This window comes from Dendropsophus ebraccatus, chromosome 6, assembly GCF_027789765.1.
Source record: "Dendropsophus ebraccatus isolate aDenEbr1 chromosome 6, aDenEbr1.pat, whole genome shotgun sequence".
Classification (NCBI taxonomy): Eukaryota; Metazoa; Chordata; class Amphibia; order Anura; family Hylidae; genus Dendropsophus; species Dendropsophus ebraccatus.
The window spans coordinates 45,047,329-45,068,730 of record NC_091459.1 but is presented as its reverse complement, the minus strand read 5'-3'; the positions used below and the strand labels follow the sequence as shown (position 1 = coordinate 45,068,730).

Sequence of the window (21,402 nt, the reverse complement as noted above, 5' to 3'; positions counted from 1 at the left end):
CCACCATACTAGACCTGACCAATACCGCCATACTGTGACTGGATAACACTGCCCTAACTGACCAATACCACCATACTAGACCTGACCAATACCGCCATACTGTTACTGGATAACACTGCCATACCTGACCAATACCACCATACTGTGACTAGATAACACCGCCATACCAAACCTGACCAATACTGCCATACTGTGACTGGATAACACCACCATACCAGACCTGACCAAAACCGCCATACTGTGACTGGATAACACCTCCATACCTGACCAATACCACCATACTGTGACTGGACACCACCACCATACCAGACCTGACCAATACCGCCATACTGTGACTGGACACCACCACCATACCAGACCTGACCAATACCGCCATACTGTGACTGGATAACACTGCCATACCTGACCTGAGCAATACTGCCATACTGTGACTGGATAACACCACCATACCAGACCAATACTGCCATACTGTTACTGGATAACACCGCCATACCCCCCCTGCAAAAGTTTTTTTTTTTTTTTTTCCTTCCCTTTGTTCCCTGGTGCTGCATGGGGCCACATGCCCAGTGGTAAATACGTCCCTGTATACACCAGTGGGGGTCAGGCTAAGCACGGGGTAGTTACCAGCTCTCTTTGCTGTAAGACCCCCTGGGTTGTCCATAGCAACCAGTTAAAGCTCGGCTTTGCGCTAGTAAAATGAAAGCTGAGCTGTGATTGGTTGCTATGGGTCCCAAAGAGAATCTTACTTCAGAACTGGTTACCAAATCTTCCTCCTTGACACTATGGAATTACATCCGGGCCATTAGTACGCCATGGTAGACGTCTGCATCACTTTCATAAACGCAGTGTGAACACAGCCTAGTGGAGAGATTTGCCCCTATTTCTGTGAGAGCCCTGCGCCCTACTCTTCCTGTGTCCTGGACCACCCCCTCCCCCACAGCAGCTCACTGTACCCCCAGCTTCAGTCATTTCATTGGCCATAGTAATTCCTGGCATCTATCCAGCTGTCCAATCAGCAGCAGTGGTCGCCGAGAGCCCGCCCCCCACCTGTCCCTCCACGTGAGACAGTTCCGTTATGTAAGGCGGGGCTCCGGCCGCTAGCCGTCTCCTGGCTCCAGCCAGTGTGAGCCGGCTGCGTCACCACGGAGGGGCGTTCCTTAGAGGCAGCGTCGCTAAGGTATACAGTTCGCGCATGCGCTCTGCGTACGTCTACTTCACTCATTCTACGGGCGACATTGTGTTTACTTCTCAGCGGACATCGGGACAATGAAGCAAAACTCCAACGTTCCGGCGTTCCTGAGCAAACTGTGGACGCTGGTGGAGGATTCCGACACCAACGAGTTCATAACGTGGAGCCAGGTAATGGCCTGTGGCGGTGGGCGCGGATGTGGCACGGCTACTATGTTGGGGCACAGGCCCGACGTGACTGCCTGCCTCTGTGTGTGTGAGGGGAGGCCGTGAGCCGCCATCTCCTCCAGTGCTGGGGTGACGGCTGATGTCTCTATAATAAGCTTCCTCCATCCCGCCCATATAAGGCACAAGGCCGCCCGCTCTACCAGGGCGCTATGTCCCCATTCACACCCCGCGCTACCGTGTAACTGGTGTCCCTAGTTCTGTGCGGTCTTAAAGGGGTAGTGTCACAAAATAACCGAATGCATTATGGTAAATGAAACCTATTTCCATTGTACAAGCAGTGTTATAATATATCACCTGAGAGATATAGGGGGAGCGTTATCAAACATGGGGTAAAGTGAAACTGGCTCAGTTGCCCCTAGCAACCAGTCAGAATCCACCTTTCATTCCTCACAGACTCTTTGGAAAATGAAAGGTGGAATCCGATTGGTTGCTAGGGGCAACTGAGCCAGTTTCACTTTACACCATGTTTGATAAATCTCCCCCATGTGCTGCTTTGTTTTTATAACCTTGGTTATGGCCCACCAGGCATTCACTATCTTGGGTCACACATGCTCAGTCACATGATCTGGCCTATTAGTACTGGCAGTTGCTTTTCACATGACATGTAGCAAGGGGGATTGTGGGAAAATGGCTGCAGATTCGCATGGCAACCGCAGGGTGACCGTTCAGAGAGGAAACCAGAAAGTGACTAGATCCATGAGGGAGAAAAATGGTACAGTGATGTAGGTTACTTTACTAAAATCACATATATTCTCTTTCACATATATATGTGGTCCACGTCTGATTTACCTCCTTTGCTTGGTGACACAACCTCTTAAAGGGGTTATCCAGCGCTACAAAAACATGGCCACTTTCCCCCTACTGTTGTCTCCAGTTTGGGTGGGGTTTTGAAACTCCGTTCCATTGAAGTAAATGGAGCTTAATTGCAAACTGCACCTGAACTGGAGACAACAGTAGGGGGAAAAGTGGCCATGTTTTTGTAGCGCTGGATAACCCCTTTAAAGGAGTCCCTTTTTTTTTTTTTTGCTCCAATGTTATCCTCTTTTTCAGTTTCTTTCTCTAGCTATAAGCTTTAGGGTATGTTCACACAGAGTAAATGTGGCAGAACCCCACCTGCCTCAGTGTCAAGCTGCATCTCTATGGGAGGGCTCATGCGCCTCCGCTCTCCTCCACTGAAAGAGTCCTATTACACAGAGCTTTTTTTAACGATAAACGATCGCAAACGAGATTTATTGTTAACCTGAAATCATTCACAATATTACACAGAACGATTGTCATTAGATACGATCGTTATTGCAATCGTTACTATGATCGTTTATTCCTTCTGATCTCAGGAAAACAATGGGCAATGTCCAATTACACTGAACGATTAGTGAAAAAATGCGGAACTTGAACGGACGTGGAATTACAGCGAACGATTAACGATGATTTTAGGTTCAGATCTAGGTCAATGACATACGAACGATTTTTCGATCATTGCCCGCAATTACACAGAACGATTATCGTTTAAATTCGAAGGATATAACTATTTTTTGCATGATAATCGCCCCGTGTAATAGGGCCCAAAGAATTGACATGTCAACTCTGTGAGCGGAGGCGCGTGAGCCCTCCCATACAGATGCCGCTTGACACTGAGGCAGGTGGGGTTTCGCCACATTTACTCTGTGTGAACATACTCTTAAGCGACTGCTTTTGTCTTATAAATTCCCTCCATCTATTGTCCATCTATTCATTTTCCGCTCTATTTCAGAATGGCCAGAGCTTTTTGGTCCTCGATGAACAACGGTTTGCAAAGGAAATCCTGCCCAAGTACTTCAAGCACAACAACATGGCTAGCTTTGTGAGACAGCTTAATATGTGTAAGTCTTCTGTCTGTATATCTGTAGTGTAGCTGGATATCAATCTACTATCTTGGATCATACCTATCAGCCATTGTTCTATCCATTTCTCAGCTTGTTCCCCCTGACTTCTCTCCCTTTCTCTCTGGCAGATGGCTTTAGAAAGGTGGTCCATGTGGACTCCGGGATTGTAAAGCAGGAGAGAGATGGACCAGTTGAGTTTCAGCATCCGTTCTTCATTCAGGGGCAAGATGAGTTGTTAGAGAATATAAAGAGGAAGGTAAGACTTGCTGTATTTCATTGAGTATTTACACAAATCTTATGTCTGCCATTGAAACTTGGAAAAGTGGACAGATCAATGATGAGTTCCATTGACATTGATTTCCATTGATTTGTCACAGTTTCCCTTTAAAGGGGTTGTCCAGCGAAAATCTTTTTCTTTCAAATCAATTGATATCAGAAAGCTGTGTAATTTGTAATTTACTTTTATTGAAAAATCTCAAGTATTCCTATACTTATCAGCCACTAAATGTCATGCAGGAAATGTTTTATTTCCAGTCGGGCACAGTGCTCTCTGCTGACACCTCTGGCCGATACAGGAACTCTGTCTCTGTTTTCTATTAAAGAGGATGTACCACCAGGCACATCCTCTTTAACCTGAAGACACGGATCGAACGGCGCCGGCACAGGGAAGCCGGTGCCGCGGTCAGTTTACCGGGCCTCTGTCCGGAAGACGGACCGCGGCAACGGCTTCCCCGTGCCGGCGCAGTTCGATTCGTGGCTTCAGGTTAAAGAGGATGTACGTAGTGGTACATCCTCTTTAATGCCCATAGAAAACCTCTCCTGCTCTGGACAGTTCCTGTCTCAGCCACCCTGGGACAAGATTGCATGGAGCCAATTAACTATGATGGCAGCCTGGGTCCCGCACTATACTATTACAGTAATACTTATGAGCAATTGAGCAGTTGTTAATAGAATTTTTTTGTATATATAAATAATACCCTCCCTAATTAAAAAAAAAAAAAAACAACAAAAAACACCACTTCCTTTTTCAAAGAAAAAATGTAACCAAACATATTTGGAATGTTGTTTATTCCTTATGGTAAACGGCAACTATGTAAAAGGGGGGGGGGAGCCAAAATTGCGCTTTTTCTTTTTAAAAAAAAAAAGAAATTAAAATTCCCATCTGGATTAAAATGATACTAATAAAAAAAAAATACATGGATCACGGGGCAAAAATGAGCTCCATAGGCGGAAAAATAAAAAAGTTAAAGGAGTCAGAACAGGTGAATTTTTAAGGGTAACTTTTCCTTTTTAAAAAACTTCTGACATATCATAGCGACATGTCAGAAGTGCTGATCGGTCAGGGTCCATCTGCTAAGAACCCCACCAATCGCTAGAACGAAGGTTTGTTCTAGTGATCGGCGGGGTTCTCAGCAGCCGGACAAGTTGTGTGTGTGGTATTCAGATCCGTTCACTTCTATGTAACTGAGCAGCAAAACACTCACCCAAACTAAGGACAAGAGTGGTGCTGTTTTTGTAAGAAAACGGCTATGTTTTTTTTAAGCCTTGATAACCCCTTTAAGTGGTTAAAGGAGAAGTCTGGAATTTTTTTTTATTAAAGTATTGTATTGCCCCTCAAAACGTATACAAATCACCAATATACACTTATTACAGGAAATGCTTATAAAGTGCTTTTTTCCCCTGCACTTACTACTGCATCAAGGCTTCACTTCCTGGATAACATGGTGATGTCTCGCCCCGACTCCCAGAGCTGTGTGAGCTGTGGCTGCTGGAGAGGATGATGGCAGGGGGACACTGAGGGACACAGGGCACTGGAGGAACACTGAGCATCCCTCTGCCATCATCCTCTCCAGCAGCCACAGCCCGCACAGCTCTGGGAGTCGGGTCGTGACATCACCATTTTATCCAGGAAGTGAAGCCTTGATGCAGTAGTAAGTGCAGGGAAAAGAGCACTCCTGTAATAAATGTATATTGGTGATTTGTATAACTTTTAGGGGGCAATACAATACTTTAATAAAAATTTTTTGCCAGACTTCTCCTTTAAATAAGATAAGGTCTGTTAGGACAACCCCCTAGCCCAGGGTTTTATTGGGCACGTATAAGGATCTGCCATTATACTGTTATATGATAACATGTTTAGATGGTATTATGGTTTTCTGTATGTACTCAAATCTTTTATACTTTCCTAGGTATCTTCTACAAGACCCGAAGAAGCAAAAGTGAGGCAGGAAGATATATCCAAAATCTTAAGCAGCGCTGCTAAAGTTCAAGTTAAACAAGACACCATTGACTCGAGATTATTCACGTTGAAAAGGTAAAGTGACTCTGCTATAAAGACTTTGTAACATTCCCCTTGTGGCGTTATATGGAGGAGGCCCCTCTCTTTGCTGTAGAAGAGAGCTCCTAGAGGGCATTTCCCACTTCAGTGGCTGCAGAACCAGTCTTGTATCGTCGACCACTTAATCTCCAGTGACAACTGTGAGGTGGTATGAAGCTGCTATTTACATCCACATGAATGTGATGACTCACTCCACCGCTCACATAAATTATCGGATTAGGCCATCACCACCTTCCCTTGCCCCATGGTCCATTCCTGATGCTCCACTGCTCCCTAATTCCTGGAGATTGAGTATTGTCTTCATATACCCATACTAATGTTTTATTGTGGATATGAATGAACAGTTGCAATATTGTCAATGACTTTATTTAGCCTTTGCTTGTAGTCCACTGTTGGGCTGATAGTTTTGTATTTTCCTTGCAGGGAAAACGAAGCGTTATGGAGAGAAATTTCAGATTTGCGAGCGAAACACTCTCAGCAGCAGCAAGTTATTAGAAAGGTAAGATTTTATTTAGAATGCTTACTTTTTTTTTCCTAGAAGATCATTACAGTTTGGGTATCAACTTTTCCTTTTTTTTTTTTTTTTCCTCATTTTCAGATTGTCCAGTTCATTGTGACCTTGGTGCAGAATAACCGCTTAGTGAGTCTGAAGAGGAAACAGTAAGCAAAGTTTTACAGTTTGTGTGTTGTGTCCTGAGAAGGTTGACAGCAGTAACTGATGTTTTGTATTCTCGTTTTGAAGGCCATTACTTCTGAACACAAAAAGTTCCCCAAAAGCCACTATACTACAGACAATGGTTAAAGAAACTGGAGAGGACAAACGGCATGTAAGTGTTTAAAAAAAAAATTAGATAATTAAAGGATTAAGATGACTAAAGTATACCTACAAAAAGAAGGAAAGCGCAACAGCAACCTGCAAGTGTCAGGACATGCAGCACACACTCCCTCTAGTGTGCACATGTTAAAAACCTGTTCTAAAGATTTTTTTAAAATGAGGTTCTTAGGTTCCTTTTGCTACTTAAAGCATACCTATAATTTAAACAAACATCTCACAAGTAATAGCGGCGTGTCAAAAGATTGTATCGGTGGGGGTCCAGGTCTAGGACCCCTGCTCATCACTAGAACGATATAGCAGATTGGTCAGAAGCACGTGCTTTGCCCCTTCATCTCCCCTCTAAACTGCTAATGCGGGCAGTGTATAATGGAAGCTCATAAAACTTCTGTTATACGGAAATTCCTTAGTTATTAAATATAATTCTGTAGACTGCTTGTATTGTCAATTTATAGTAGAGAAGAAGGAAGAGCGCCTGTGCTGTTGAGCACATCTGCCACTTCGTTCTAGTCTCAGCACCCGGACCCCCACCTCTACAAACTTATGACATTTCAGATGTTTAAGTGATTAATGGTGTTTGCAGCATTTTTTGATTCATTAAAACCATGGTTGGGGGCAAATTTGCTAGATCCAGTGCAGTGTCCCATTACAGCCTATGGGGCAATGAATGATATGTTCAGTGCAAAAGATCCAGCTTGTATCAGACGTTTAGATGTGTGCAGCAGTTAGTTTTGGTTGGAGTCGGGGGTTAAAAATACACCGGCTCTTACTCCAGTTTAAAAAAATATATATATTTTTGAATTTTGTAAATGCTGATTATGAATACATTTTATGTTCTATAAATCTAAAGCCCTTATTTATAAACAGGAAAACTTTCTCACATTTAGTTAGAAAGGGTGAAGCATTTCCTCCATATATCAGGAATAAAGTGCTGGCCCTATTAGATAAGGTCAGGGAAAAGTTGGCGGTCACTATTTGGCAGTTTGTGTTTGAGCTGGAAGAGTCCATTGTGTTGGGGGAGATCTGTGCTGTTCCTTCCTGGATGATTATATATGAGCAGCAGTGTAATATGGAGGTATTCTGTGTGGAGGCCACACGGTGGCTCAGTGGTTAGGACTGTAGCCTTGCAGCGGGTTCAAATCCCACCAAGGGCAACATCTGCAAAAATTCGTATGTTCTCTCTGTGTTTGCTCCCACACCCAAAAAAACATATAGATGGGTGAAGTGCTGTGGAATCTGTGTGCTATACAAATAAAGCATTATTATAAGGAGCAGGAGAAGCGATAAGTAATGCATCAGTAAACTCTGTCCTCAATGTGGTGTTTCCTCTGAGAGAAGATTGTGTGATTTTTCTTCAGTGTGCTATGGCTGCAGCAGGCTGTCTGTGTGTGTGTTTGAGGCAGAAATTAAAAGGGGTGTTCTGGGTAACAATAAAAAATTCAGAGGGGACAGGGTAGTGGGATCATAACAAAATCCTATTCACCTGTCCCTGCAGTGCAGTGTGTCTGACCTCTATATCACTTGTATCTGGTATTGTCAGCAGTTTTCCTTTGTGTATGGTGAATATTTCGTTTGTACTGAGTTCTTCAGTACATGGTGGCTAGAAACTAGCTACATCCACTGCGCACAGACAGAGGAGAATCTGCTTTATATCTTTGCCTTATTTACTTTAGAAGTTGTCCCAGGATCGTGTAAGACATTAGGAAGAAGCTGCTGAGCCAGATCTACTGTACACCAGTGTGATAAATAACTCCCCTGGTGTCTGACTGGCCATTTATGAAGGAGCTGGAGTCAGTCGGTCCCTGATAAAATTCAGGCGTCTGAGCTGCTGCTTACTGACTCCACAGCCCTGTTGTGCAGGCCTTTAGGGTTAGGAGAGTCTTGTATTTTAATAGTACCGAAATGTTTTTCAGGTCCCACTTAGGACAGAAGCTCTAAACCGTGGAGAGATTTCTGACGATATAGTAATCTATGACATCACTGACAACATGGAGGATGAAGGAGACAAAAACCATGCCACCCCTGAAAATTCAAACACTCCCTCTCCTGAAACAAAGTAAGACCTCTTAAGTTTAACCATACAAGATAGATTTTTATGTTGGGAATTGCATAAAAAAAATCTTTCATGTTCCTACTAGTGGCCACTTTTCACCTGAAATCGTAATAGTGGAGGATGACAGTGAAGATGAAGATGTCCCAGTTATTCAGGAAGATAGAACTGCAGAAGTAGTTGGGCCCTTGAGCCCAGTCCGGGAGGACATTTCAAGCCCGTTAATGTCTGGTCCTCTGCAATTGAATAACCAGTCGTCACTTAGCGCAGAAGACCCTGTTACCATGATGGATTCTATTCTTAAAGAAAGTGGTGTCATTTCTCAGAACATCAATCTCCTCGGAAAGTAAGTATTACTTCTAATATGTTGAATATAAAAATGAGTAGATGATTGAGTGCTTAAAACTGCGTTTATTACTGTAGTGCTGTAAAGTGTTAAAAATCGTGGATTCCATTGTGTTAATTATAAAAATGTGCTACAAGTTAAAAACAATGGAGTCTGTGACTTATAGGCCATTTTATTAAAAGGGTCATTGCATATCCACAGAATAAGGGGATAACTAGCAGATTCATCTGCTGGGACCACTACTAATCCTGAAGTCAGTTGTCCTCTAAATGAGTGTAGTGGTGGCGCACCTGCCCTTACAATGTTGTATTCATTTACTATATGGCTAAGTGCTTGGTAGCCCCATGGAAAACGAATTCAGCAGCTTTGCCTGTCCAGGTATGATGGGAATTGTTCTGCCACAACTGGAGGGCTGCAGGTTTGGGCAGAGGTGGTGATGTCACTCAGGGGCAGGGCTAAAGCTCAGAGATCCAGAGCCTCCGAAGGCTGAGTATGCTGTGCTGTGCTGGCACAGAGGGAGTAGGCAGGTAACTGGAGGCAATACTGCAATGAATTAACTACACTGCTTCTTGTCAGGGGTAAACCATGCACAGGCTAAAGCAGGCAGAGTTCAGTACAGTTTGTGGTGACACTATATTAGAAAGGTATATATCCTGGGGTGATTCTAAAAAAAAAAATTATAAAAGTTTGATAGGCCACGTTCACACTTTGTAACAGAGGCTGTTCTGTGACACGGCTGCTGTCTGTGAAGTTCACCCTGGCTGGTACTGCAGTACCGGCCAGATAAGCATCACTTCTTTGGAATTGGAATGTGGGTGCATTCAGGTGTGCCCACACTCCAATTAACCATTGGAGATGTGGGCACATCTTTACCAATGTAAAGTGCGTCAAAATTAACATGTCAACTTTTTTTTTGCTATTAGGTCTTATTCGCATGTAATTGCGGACAGAACATGGGACCAATACATTTCAATGGCCCCATTCACACGTCTGTGGTCCGCAATTATGGGTTTTTAGAGTTTGATCATTTACCATTTTATAAGCTCTAAAGTTACACGTATACATGGAATAGCCTTTGACCAAATGTTTGTCTGGTCAACAGCTAATTTCTCATGATACATCTGTATTCTTGAACCATTGCTGAGCAATCAGGGATTTTGCATGGAGAGGGGAGAAGGGGATATGCCACCGTTTTGCCTCTCTGAGAATGAAAGGACCAGGCCATTGAAAACTAACACACCTAGTCATTCTCTTCCTCAACATCTGTCAGGGGAGAGCGGGGAGGCCCTATACTCTTTAGATAGTTGACCCGTCCCATTTTCGGCTATAATTGATAAGTGTGTGGGAGCCTTAAGACCAATGTGATATAGTACACAAACGAACCATGTGGATAGGGTAAATTTCCATCCAAGTTCTGAATAATTAGGCTAAGGTTCTATTATATTTACTAAACTTTTATATATCCTTTTCTTTTGTTTTACAGAGTGGAACTGATAGATTATCTAGACAGCATTGACTGCACATTGGATGATTTTACAGCGCTACTTTCCGGACGTCAGTTCAGCATAGACCGAGATCTGCTGGTAGATGTAAGAATATATATATTTTTTTTCCCTTTGTCGACCACTGTTGGAGGAATGTATGTGCGGGTTGTGCGGTGCTTTCGTTTTTCCGCTTAATTAACATACATTACAAAGTTAGGGCTGCCGCACTACCCCTTTATCTCACCTGGGGCCCGTTCCCGTCCTCCCCGTCTTCTGTCCTGGTGTATGTTAACTTGCCTGCGACGTGCGGAGGCCGGGAACAGGTGAGTTAATTATTATTTATTTTTTTTTTTATTTTACAGTGGTTGCCCCATACTGTGGGGGGTGTAGCCATTTTTGAGACCCCAGCCCCCCTTCGCCATATGGGGTGACCATACCCGGCGTATAAGACGACCCCCGACTTCTGAGAAGATTTTTCGGGGTTAAATAGTTGTCTTATACGCCAGAAAATACGGTATATATTGAAGTTTCTGATTTCCAATATGGAAACTACAATATTCCAATAAGCAAAACTAACAGCTAAGTGATGGCTCTGTATTAGGCCGGTTGAATCGTGAAAATTGATACTGATACAGGCTGCTGCTATTGTATGCCGGCCTGTGTCAAATAACAGATTGCAGGACATTTGGTTTCTCGCTTCAAGCTGTCTTAGTGGATGGATACTGCGCATGATAGAACATATATATTATTTATACCAAGGGATTTGGGCTTCTTCGAAGGCTGTGTGCGGTTATTCATTGCAGAAAAAATGCTTGTTTTACAAAAGGTAACGGTTTAGGTGTTTTGGGACCTAAACATTTTTATGGATGTTTTGAAAACAGAGTTGTTGGCAGAAAAAGACCACTTGGTCCATCTAGTCGGAAAATCAAAAGTCTTCCAGTACTTATCAGCTGCTGTATGTCCTGGAGGAAGTGGTTTATTCTTTTAGCCTTTCATGATGCTCTCTGCTGTCACATCTGCCCATGTCAGGGACTGTATTACTCATAAAGTCATTAAAATTTAAGTCACAAAGCTGGTGAATAAATTCACCAATGGATCCATGGGCAGCAAGCAAAGCAAAACAGAAATCAGACAAAATAATATTCTGTGTGTTTATTATACACCCCAGGTTAAATAGTACCCGTCATTGAAAAAACAGTTAACATGTCAGAGTCGTATGAGAGAAGTTTTTATCTGTTGGTGTCTGAGGAGAACGACCAGGGAGAAATGCTTGGCCGTGTGCCTCTCCCCATAGACTTACATTATGTAGCTGTCTCAGCCATGTGAGACAGCAGCGTGTGGACTTTTGGCTTGTTCGTCTGAAGGTTTCAGTCTGAACACAGACTGATTTAATATCTATAAAAAAAATAATAAAATTTTTATTTATTTACATTTGGTGGCTGTGGCCTTTTAAACTTCTAGAGCATGGGTCTCCAAACTGCGGCCCTCCAGCTGTTGCAATACTACATTTTCCATCATGCCTGGACAGCCAAATCCAAAGCTTTAGCTGTCCAGGCATGATGGGAATTGTGGTTTTGCAACAGCTGAAGGGCCGCAGTTTGGACACACATGTAGTGCATCAAGTCACAGCTTCCAGCCTAGCAGCACAAAGTCTTAGCGCTGCCTGTGGAAAGCTTGAGATAAAAAGATATTTATTACAAAATTAGAGGGAAAATGCTTTAAAGGGGTTATCTACTGTTAGAAAAACATGGCAATTTTCTTCAAGACCGCACGACACTTGGCTTCAGTTTGGGTGGAGTTTTGGAGATTTGGCTCTATTGAAGTGAATGGAGCTTAAAAGGGCTGTCTGGGATAATTTGATAATTTTGGATCCTGCCAGAACTGTGGAGGTAATGTCAGTAATGTATACAGCCTGTCCCGTTCCGCCCCCACTCTGCACAATTGTCTTTGTTTTGGAAACATCAGGTGCTGTTCCCTCTGTATATGACCGGGTAGCGTAGACAGTATAAAATCTTTGCTGACCTGCCATTTCCAGATGGACCAGGACATTGCCGGATGTTTCCAAAACACAGTGTCGCAGAACGGCCAGCCTGGGAGCGGTCAGGGGAGCGGGACCAGCAAGACTCATTACTAACATGTCACCCGCAGCCCTGGCAGGATCCGCAGTTATCACATTACCCCAGACAACCCCTTAAAATGCAAGCCACACCTGAACTGGAGACACGTTGTGCCTCTGGAAGAAAGTGGCAAGTCGCATAATCCCAGGTAGTGATAGATCCTCTAAGTCTATTGCTGTTTATAGACTGCATGATGACTTTTATCGGTAGTGTGCCTTACAAACCACACAATCTGGCATGTGCACACTACAGAATTGGGGTGGGAATTTCAAGTGGAGTTCTCCAAGCGGTCTTCGCTTGAAGTTCCACCTGTTCCATAAACTCAATGATATTCTTAAGCTCAATCCATCCAAAGAATTGACATACCTCAATTCCGTAGTGTGCACATACCCTAAGGGTAGCTTAAAGTAGTGGCAGAGGAGCTGAACAGAATGATGTATCACTTACATTGTAATGTGCAGCTGATTTCAGAGAGATCCTCCTGATTAACATGGACAATAAGTAGTCCTCTGCATTATGTGCATGAGCCCAGTAGTCCATATTATTCATGAGAAGAAGAAAACTCCGCCCACCTGCTGCTGATTGGCAGTTGTCTATCCATGCTGTGTATAGGCAGTCACCTGTCGATCAGCAGCTGGAGGGGTGCAGCAAGAATCCTATTCTCCTGCATATTAGGAGAACGGCTGAACAAAGTGATGTAAGTAATACACCAATCTGTTAAGCATTTATATCAATAGTTTATGCTGACTTCATTTTAGGGTCTTTACAGACTCGCTGCGTAAAACTCGCACAGAACTTGCATCAAACTCGCATGAAAGTAGCTGCGTTTTCTGTGGTGTTGAACTTGCCTGTGAAAATCAAAACTCGCATGTAAAAATCGCACCAAACACGCAGCGAGAATTCACATACATTGACTTGATAGCAATCAGTATCGCTGTGAATTTATGTGCGAGAAAATCACAGCGATAAATACGCAGCGAGTCTGTACGTGTGAACAGACCCTAAGGAGGAATAAACCCATTAACAGATTTCCTTTCAAGAAAAAAACAAAAAACTTAAAACAGATTGATTTTATTTTTTTTTAACAACTTTCCGTTTTTCAGATTTTCTCCACTAATGTCCAAATGAGTCCTTCTGACTATCTAAATGGTCCAAAGGTATGCATCTAAAAAGAGAAGTGGCCAGTATTCCCTCACTATGCATTTAATGGCAGTGAAGTCCTAATGGACGTCTGGCTGTGTGGCTAAGTGAAGGCTTTCTACAGGGAACACTTGGTTTCGTCATGAATTCTACATGGTAAAATGGAAGTCTGTGGATTCTGAATAATAGATATGGGCTAGGGCAATAATAGACTAAATCAATATCACGGTTAAAGTAGCCGCGGTAATGATAATTGACCAATAATTATGACACACCCCTTTTTTAAGCCACGCCCTCTTGGTTATGCCACACTATATTTTGTTGTTTTTTTTCTAGGTTAATGGCACTAAAGCTGGGAAGCTGCTTCTAATAGACTGCATATATCTCTCTGATTTTAAAATAATTTAAGGAAAACACACACACAGACAGATTAACTATGTATTCCCCCACCTCCATTCCACCAGCACTAAATGCCCCCAACCTGTCCAAGCACAGTGGAATAGTGGCACTCTGGCATAGTGACACAGCTAGAGCTGTCGCTAAAAACCCACATTCCTCCTTATAGCCCGTCTGGCACATAGTGGGCAGCAGGCTAAGCACACAGCAGACAGAATACTAACAACTCTCAACATTGCAGGTCCTGGACAGACCCTTCCCTCAGGAGTTATCGGGCTCAGGATGCCGGAGTTCGCTGCTTCCTCTAGCGCCCTCTTCAGCCCCCAGTTGACAGGCAGACTGAGGCTAAAGTTGGTGACTTGTGATGGCGCCGTACTGGGGCTAGAACAGGGTGCTGCTGCTGGAGAGCGGCTGAGACTCATTAAAACGCGTAATTAGGGGAAGACTGGACAAGCACAGTGGTCACTACTCGCAAAGGAGAGCAATGCTGCCAGGAACTCCTGTCTCCTGACCACGGAATTGTTTGACCCAGGTCCATCCAGCAGGGTAGGAGGATGGAGCAGCCATTAGAGGGGGCCGGGAAGACTGGGAGGTAGAGGATATACCACAAATACCGTCCTGGCAAAGTTGAGGTTGGTGAACAAACGCTAGAAATGGTATCAGTGTTTTTATGGTATATTGCCCAGCCCTAGTAGTGGCTGACTTGGAGTGCCAGGGAGAAGGTTTGTCGTGTCTCGGGATTGGACTGGAGTAACAGAGCCTGCAGCTAGATATTATTAGTAAATGACCTGAGGCATGGTGATTCTCTTCCCTGGCACTACTCTCAACCAGTATGGTCACGAGAGATGCCTCTGCTGTATATGTCTCTGATACAGGAGCTTCACAGGTGGCAGGATCTTATAACACGTCTGTGTTAATAAGATTCTGGAGGCCTTTCTGTACAAATTAAGTTATGGGGCTGTTCACATGAATATTTAGGATCGTATCATATGTATCAGATCGCAGCGGATTTTGCGCTGCGATCCCCAGTACTTTCATTTTACATAGGTTTAGAGACTCTCAGCAGATTTTTTCATCCCACTTAGAGTATGTAACCCGCTGCGACCCAGTGAATAATTTACCCATCCACTCTCCGGCTTGTTTCTGTGGCTCCCGACTCCTTAATGTCCCGCTCAGCCAATCAGTGCGCTGTCCCACCGCAGCTGCTGGCTAAGCAGGACTGTATAGGTATGAACCTATACGAAATGACAGTACCAGGAATCACAGTGGATTGCAGGTACTTGTGTAAACTCACCCTTATGCTACATTAGGGTTTTGATGTTGGAATCCTGGCGAAAAAGTATTGCAATGTGTACTATCAGTGGGTCCATTTAATGGTCTATTTCCTGTGTACTTTGCAGAACTCAAGGGTCGTTCGCGGCACTGACAGTATGCGGGGTTATACTTTGGTATTCTTTATATATTATTGTGATAGTGGTGTGTATGTATATCTCTATACAGCTACATAATAGCTATAAATGTATACGCCAGTAACCTAGACAATGAACTGTCAACAATAGGAGGAAAAGAGCAGCATATCAGGAGAAGGGGCAAGTTTGGTAAATTTATTTTAAAAAATATTTAAAGAGGACCTGTCACCCCCCGTGCCGGGGCAGAGCCCGGATGACCCCCTGCTAGAGACACCTTTTTATACTTATACGAAGTCCTGCTCCTGGAGCTGGTCCCGCTGCGGAGATATCACCGTCGGAAACCTGGCGTGCGCTCATCAGGGATGAGTCCGACGCTCATAATGGCCCCATCCCCACCACTATAAAAAAAACAAACAAACAAAAAAAACACTTAACTCACCTAGGGCCTGTTCCCGGCCTCAACACTCCTCCAGTACAGTTCCTGGCGCAAGCAGTGTGACGTACACTACCTTCGCCGGAGACTGAGATCGACGAGCCTCTCCCGTGCGTCTCATCAGAATGAGAGAGGCGCTGGAGCGCCTCCGAGCCTCCCTGATGAGACGCACAGCTGCTAGGGAGAGGTTCGGCGATCTCAGTCTCCGGCGCAGGTAGTGTACGTCACAGTGCTTGCGCCAGGAACTGTACCGGAGGCGCAGGCAGGGGTTAACATTTTACAGGTTCCCTCTAACTCCAGTGAACCTCACATTTGTGTCAGGTTCCATATATTAGGTTTAGAAGACCCATGTCACTGTATTCATTCATGGCTAAAAGACCTCATGGAACGTGGAAGACCCATCATGTCCATGCATTACACGGTGGCGTACACAGCTGAGGACTATTGTGAAACCTTTTGTCCTTCTACCAAGTAGTTCTTAGAAATGTTGTCTCTGCGTTATGATGTGTATGCGTATGTGAAATGCTATGATCATATTCTTTATCTGTAACTGGATTGGCGAATACTCTGTTCCTTTCTAAATATAGGTGGACTAATACTGCAGTCCAGGTCAAGTGATGATTTTTTTCTTATTGTTTTACAGCTGGAGACTAAAGGAATGGAGACTTTTAGAAATGGTGACACCTTTCCTGAATCCCCTAATTCCACAGCGGATACCAGGAAATCGGGTACGTTGGTTAGAGCTCAAATACACAATTGAGTGCATTGTGGGAAGGGGGTATATAGGAATGGATTTACTACTAGTACAGTGGAGTTTCACAATCACTTATGAGAATATAATATCCCAATCAGGTTTCAGTTGTTTTCTAATGGTCCTAAAATGGAAGATGTATCCTAAATGGCTGCTATGTGTGAAGCCCCATCCACTTCACTGTGGTGGTTGCTTCGGCCTGTCAGTCCTTGTCCTGGAGAGACTGGATGACTGTTTACCTGTTTGCTGGTGTAATACATGGTACCAGTATTGAACAGGAGAAATATAAAAACATCTGACTTTTACTGCCTGCCTGGACCTGTAAGGCTGTGTCTGAAGGTGGCCTTAAAGGAATTATTGACCAAAAATGTTTTTCTTTCAGATCGAATGGTGCCAGAGATTTGTAATTTGTAAAAAAAAAAAAAAAAAACCTCCAGTACTTACCAGCTGCTGTATGATCTGCAGGCAGTGGTATTCTTTCCAGTCTGGAGAACAGAATAGGTTTTCTATGGGGATTTGTTACTGCTCTGGACAGTTCCTGCCATGGACAGAGGTGGCAGCAGAGAGCAGTGTGTCAGACTAGAGAGAATACACCACTTCCTGCAGGACATACAGCAGCTGAGAAGTACTGGAAGAATGGATATTTTTTTTTTTTAATATACGTAAATGACAAATATCTGGCACCAGTTGATTTGGGGGGAAAAAACGTTTAGTGAACAAACCTGCTGGTATTCTGCACATTCTATGGCTGTGGCCATTTAAAGAAGCAGTTCACTTTTTATTTTTTTCGCCCCCCCGGGTAGCCGCTGTCAAGTATACTTACAGAAGATGATCGGTGTCCCGTTCCCTTCAGTCAGTTCCGTCCCGCAGTGCCGTTCACATCGGGCGCGCGCTCACTTCCGCCGGCTGCTGCGAGTCTTCTCTGCCCAGTGATTATACGCCGGAAGTCACTCGCTTCCATGCATTCTCTATGGAAGCGCGTGACTTCCGGCGTTCAAATGACAAGGAAGAGAAGAGGAGTCACAGCGCCGGCGGAAGTGAGCGCGAGCCCGATGTGAACGGCACCGCGGGACGGAACTGACCGACGGGAACGGGACACCGATCATCTTTTGTAAGTATACTTGACAGCGGCTAACCGGGGGGGGGGCGAAAAAAATAAAACGTGAACTGCTTCTTTAATAACTTTCTATCCGGTATTACAGATCTTCATCACAGATGAGTATCCCCTGTAGCTTATTACATTTATGAAGTCATTCTTTTTAACCTTTTAACAACTGTTTGTCGTAACCTGTAGCGTTTGTGTTTGCAGACCACCAGCTGGTGCAGTACACCACCTTTCCACTTATGGCTCTCCTGGACGGTGATTCTGGGACCTTTACATCGGACTCACAGACTAGTAAAACAAGTGAAACGGACAACCTTTTGGAATCTAGCCTGGACTCTCAGCCGACACAAAGCAAACTAGTGCGTCTAGAGCCACTGACTGAGGCCGAGGCCAATGAAGCTACTTTATTTTATTTATGTGAACTTGCCCCAGCACCCCTTGACAGTGACATGCCTCTGCTGGACAACTGAAGTGCTGGAATACCACACACCTGTATATATTCATCAAAATGATGAACTATTTATTTCAAGTATCATTTTGGTACTGTTTTTCCCTTTTTTTTTTTTTTTAATTTTTAAGGATTTTACGTTTTGTTTATGCACACCAATAACTAGTTTGTTTAAAAAAAAAAAAATCATAATCCAAGTTTATTTTTGCTCTAATTGTATGTTAGAAACTGCGCTCCAATATACCCTTTTGTTTTGAGATGTAATGTATATAGCCTGCTCTAATGGTGTCAAAAGGTGATTCTGCCACAAGCACTTACAGGACTGCACCATCATAACATAGAATGCACAGTGCATTTTATGTCTCGTAAGCATCACTATATGATGTGCAGTGTGCCTTGTATTAGATCTGGAGCAGGAATGTATATGTATATAAACATTATGTTGGAATTATATAATGTCTGTATGGATAGCTATGGAAAGTGCAAGAAAATGTGAGCTAGGAACTAAAGTGCCTGTCCTTTTTAGTGTGCTTTGAACAGCCGTTTTATTTCAAGGGACCAATGAATTTCACTGTTGCTGTAAACCCATTCATGCACTACTTACAGAAGGTGGCTTTACTATGGCAGTGATTTATTTTATCTAAATAAACAGATCTGTCCATTACTTGATATCAAAACTGGAATCCTGCTTAATAGCAATGCAAACAGCCTCTGACTGAATATCTCATGGAAAACTTTCCTTGTAGGGGGCACTCACGTGTTCCGTGCATGGTACATAATTAGACGATCTGGTATGGAACAGAAGTCAGGGTTTCCAGCGTTGTCAATCATTATGATGCCAGGAGCTCTGAAATTTGTGTTTTCGTTTTCTCCTCAAGTTTAAAAGTCCATAGAACTTCTATTTTGTCCCCTACAAACCCACATGAGCCCTAATTTTACTTTTGCAACGGCAGACTTAATTTTTGCATAAAATACGCTGCAAAACCAGAAAAAAAATTACATGTGTGGTTAAATTGAAAGAAAAAAAAATGCAATTTTTATTTTGGGGGGGCTTTGTTTTTACACCATTCATCCTATGGTAAAACTGACATGTTATATGTTCCTCAAGTCAGGACGGATATGCAACTTGCATAACTTTTATATTTGATGGCTTTTAAAAAAAAAAAATAACCTTTTACAGAAAATAAACGTTTCCTAAATTAGCTCTTTTACCATGATTTTAATGCTCTTATCCTTTGGGGCTGCTTGAGGTGTCATTTTTGCGCTATGATCTGTACTTTCTATTGGTACCTTGTTTGCATATGTAACTTTTTAATCGCTTTTTTTTTTTTTTTCTTTTTTACAATTTTTCTGGATTTAATGTGACCACAAATGCACAATTTTGCACTTCGTGTTTTTGTGCTAATGCCATTTAACATGTGAGTTCAGGAATGGAATAATTTAACAGTTCGGGCAATTATACACACGGCGATACCAAACTGTTTTTTTTTTTTTTTTTATAAAATGGGAAAAAGGGGGGGGGGACTTTTATTAGGGGAGTTTAAAAAACAAACACTTTTTTTTTATTATACATTTAATTAGAAGTCCCCCATGATCATAGGGATCAGTGTAGCATCCTTTTTATACAGCACCGATCAATGAGATCAGCACTCTATTGGTCTGGTCTGCTGCAAACCAGATCAATAAAATACCAAGCCGGGATTCAGCATCCATTCCGATACTGAGCCCTGGGGCGTTTAAGATGAAGGGATCTCCACGATCGCATTGCAGGGGGAGATCCCCCATTAGACACCAGGGAAAGGCGCACAGAAGACTTTTAAATGCAACTGTCAAGTTTCACAGCTGCATTTAATGGTCTTAATTAGCGGCGATCGCCTGCTAATAGCCGCGGTCCAGGGCTGTAGATAGCAGTTACGTTTTCTGCAGTTCTCCCCTAGCGACAAGATGGCGTAAATGTATGTCATCCGTTAAGGGGTTAAATCTTTGCTACTGTAATAACACTCTGCTGTGTTTTTTTGTACAATTCTGTTCAAGGTGGTGTTAAAGGGAACCAATCACACTAAAATTGGCCATAAAGCTAAGGAAACATGCTGGTAGATCAGCCAGCACGCTTCCTAAACATCCTCCTGTACCCTCCGTCCCCTGTACATACAGCCCGCAAATTTAGTTTACCAATCTCCCACGCTCTATGCAAATTACCATCTAAGTAGTCACTGTCCTGGGCCGGCTCCGGCGCTGTTATCACACCCCTCTGGGCGTGTGTGGAAAGCGCCGCATGGTGACGTCATAAGGGGGGCTGGCATTGCATGTCGACGTCTTTACTAATGCGCAGTGCAGCCGGAGAACACACTGCTGTACTGCGCCTGCGCGGCGTAGTACAACAGCGGCTTCACCCACTGTACTGCGCATGCGCAGCTTAGGAAAGACGTCAGCGTGGCCGACATGCAACGCCGCCCCCCCCCTAAAGGTTACCATGCGGCGCTTTCCACACACGCCCAGAGGGGCGTGATAACAGCGCCGGAGCCGGCCCAGGACAGTGACTACTTAGATGGTAATTTGCATAGAGCGTGGGAGATTGGTAAACTAAATTTGCGGGCTGTATGTACAGGGGACGGAGGGTACAGGAGGATGTTTAGGAAGCGTGCTGGCTGATCTACCAGCATGTTTCCTTAGCTTTATGGCCAATTTTAGTGTGATTGGTTCCCTTTAAGTAGAAAAAGCTGTGCTTCCCTACCACTGGTATCACTGAGCTCCTGTACCCACTGCACCACACTTCTGGGTTCAGCATAAGGACTTGCCCACTCGGCCTCTAAGTGGCTATGGTGGAACTCTGCTGCGGACAAGACTTTGTGACTGTGCAATGGAAACCAGAGTGATATATCTGCTGCCGTTGAGGAAGTTAGGTATAGGGATTTTTTTTTATTTACCACCTTTCTGAGCAGAACTGTAATAGCCCTATTTCACGGAACGATTATTGTGCATAGACTTGCTCCAACGACCGCACCTTAATGAGCACTTAACGATTTTTTTTTTAAGCAAATAACACAATACGTGTGGGAACATGAACGATATCTGTAGTGTAACAATTTTTTTATGGTCGTTTAAAACGTGGGGAAATATAGGTAGACATTTCAAGAACGATTGAGATTTTTTATTCAACGAAAAGATTAGCAAATTATTGTTAAAAGACCAACGATTTTTTTTCGACATGTTGAAAAAAAATAGTGAACGACTCAACGACGATTTTGCTGTTGTCGTTCGCTCGTTTACAGCTA

At 43.5% G+C, this 21,402-nt stretch overlaps 1 protein-coding gene across 2 annotated transcripts; it reads left to right on the top strand.

The window, feature by feature from the left end:
- Window positions 1–1,083: 1,083 nt before the first annotated feature.
- LOC138795599 (heat shock factor protein 2-like) lies at window positions 1,084–18,804 on the top strand. Of its 2 annotated transcripts, none has more exons than XM_069974896.1 (12): window positions 1,084–1,359; window positions 3,167–3,275; window positions 3,407–3,534; window positions 5,468–5,592; window positions 6,040–6,115; window positions 6,215–6,276; window positions 6,359–6,443; window positions 8,362–8,504; window positions 8,587–8,844; window positions 10,328–10,433; window positions 16,467–16,551; window positions 17,884–18,804. In XM_069974896.1, the coding sequence occupies exons 1-12, from the start codon at window positions 1,267–1,269 to the stop codon at window positions 18,147–18,149; spliced, it is 1,536 nt and encodes a 511-aa protein (XP_069830997.1). In that variant the 5' UTR covers window positions 1,084–1,266; the 3' UTR covers window positions 18,150–18,804. The 2 variants fall into 2 exon arrangements, with proteins under 2 accessions (XP_069830997.1, XP_069830998.1); XM_069974897.1 differs by lacking the exon at window positions 1,084–1,359 and adding an exon at window positions 2,107–2,128.
- The last annotated feature ends 2,598 nt before the right edge of the window (window positions 18,805–21,402 follow it).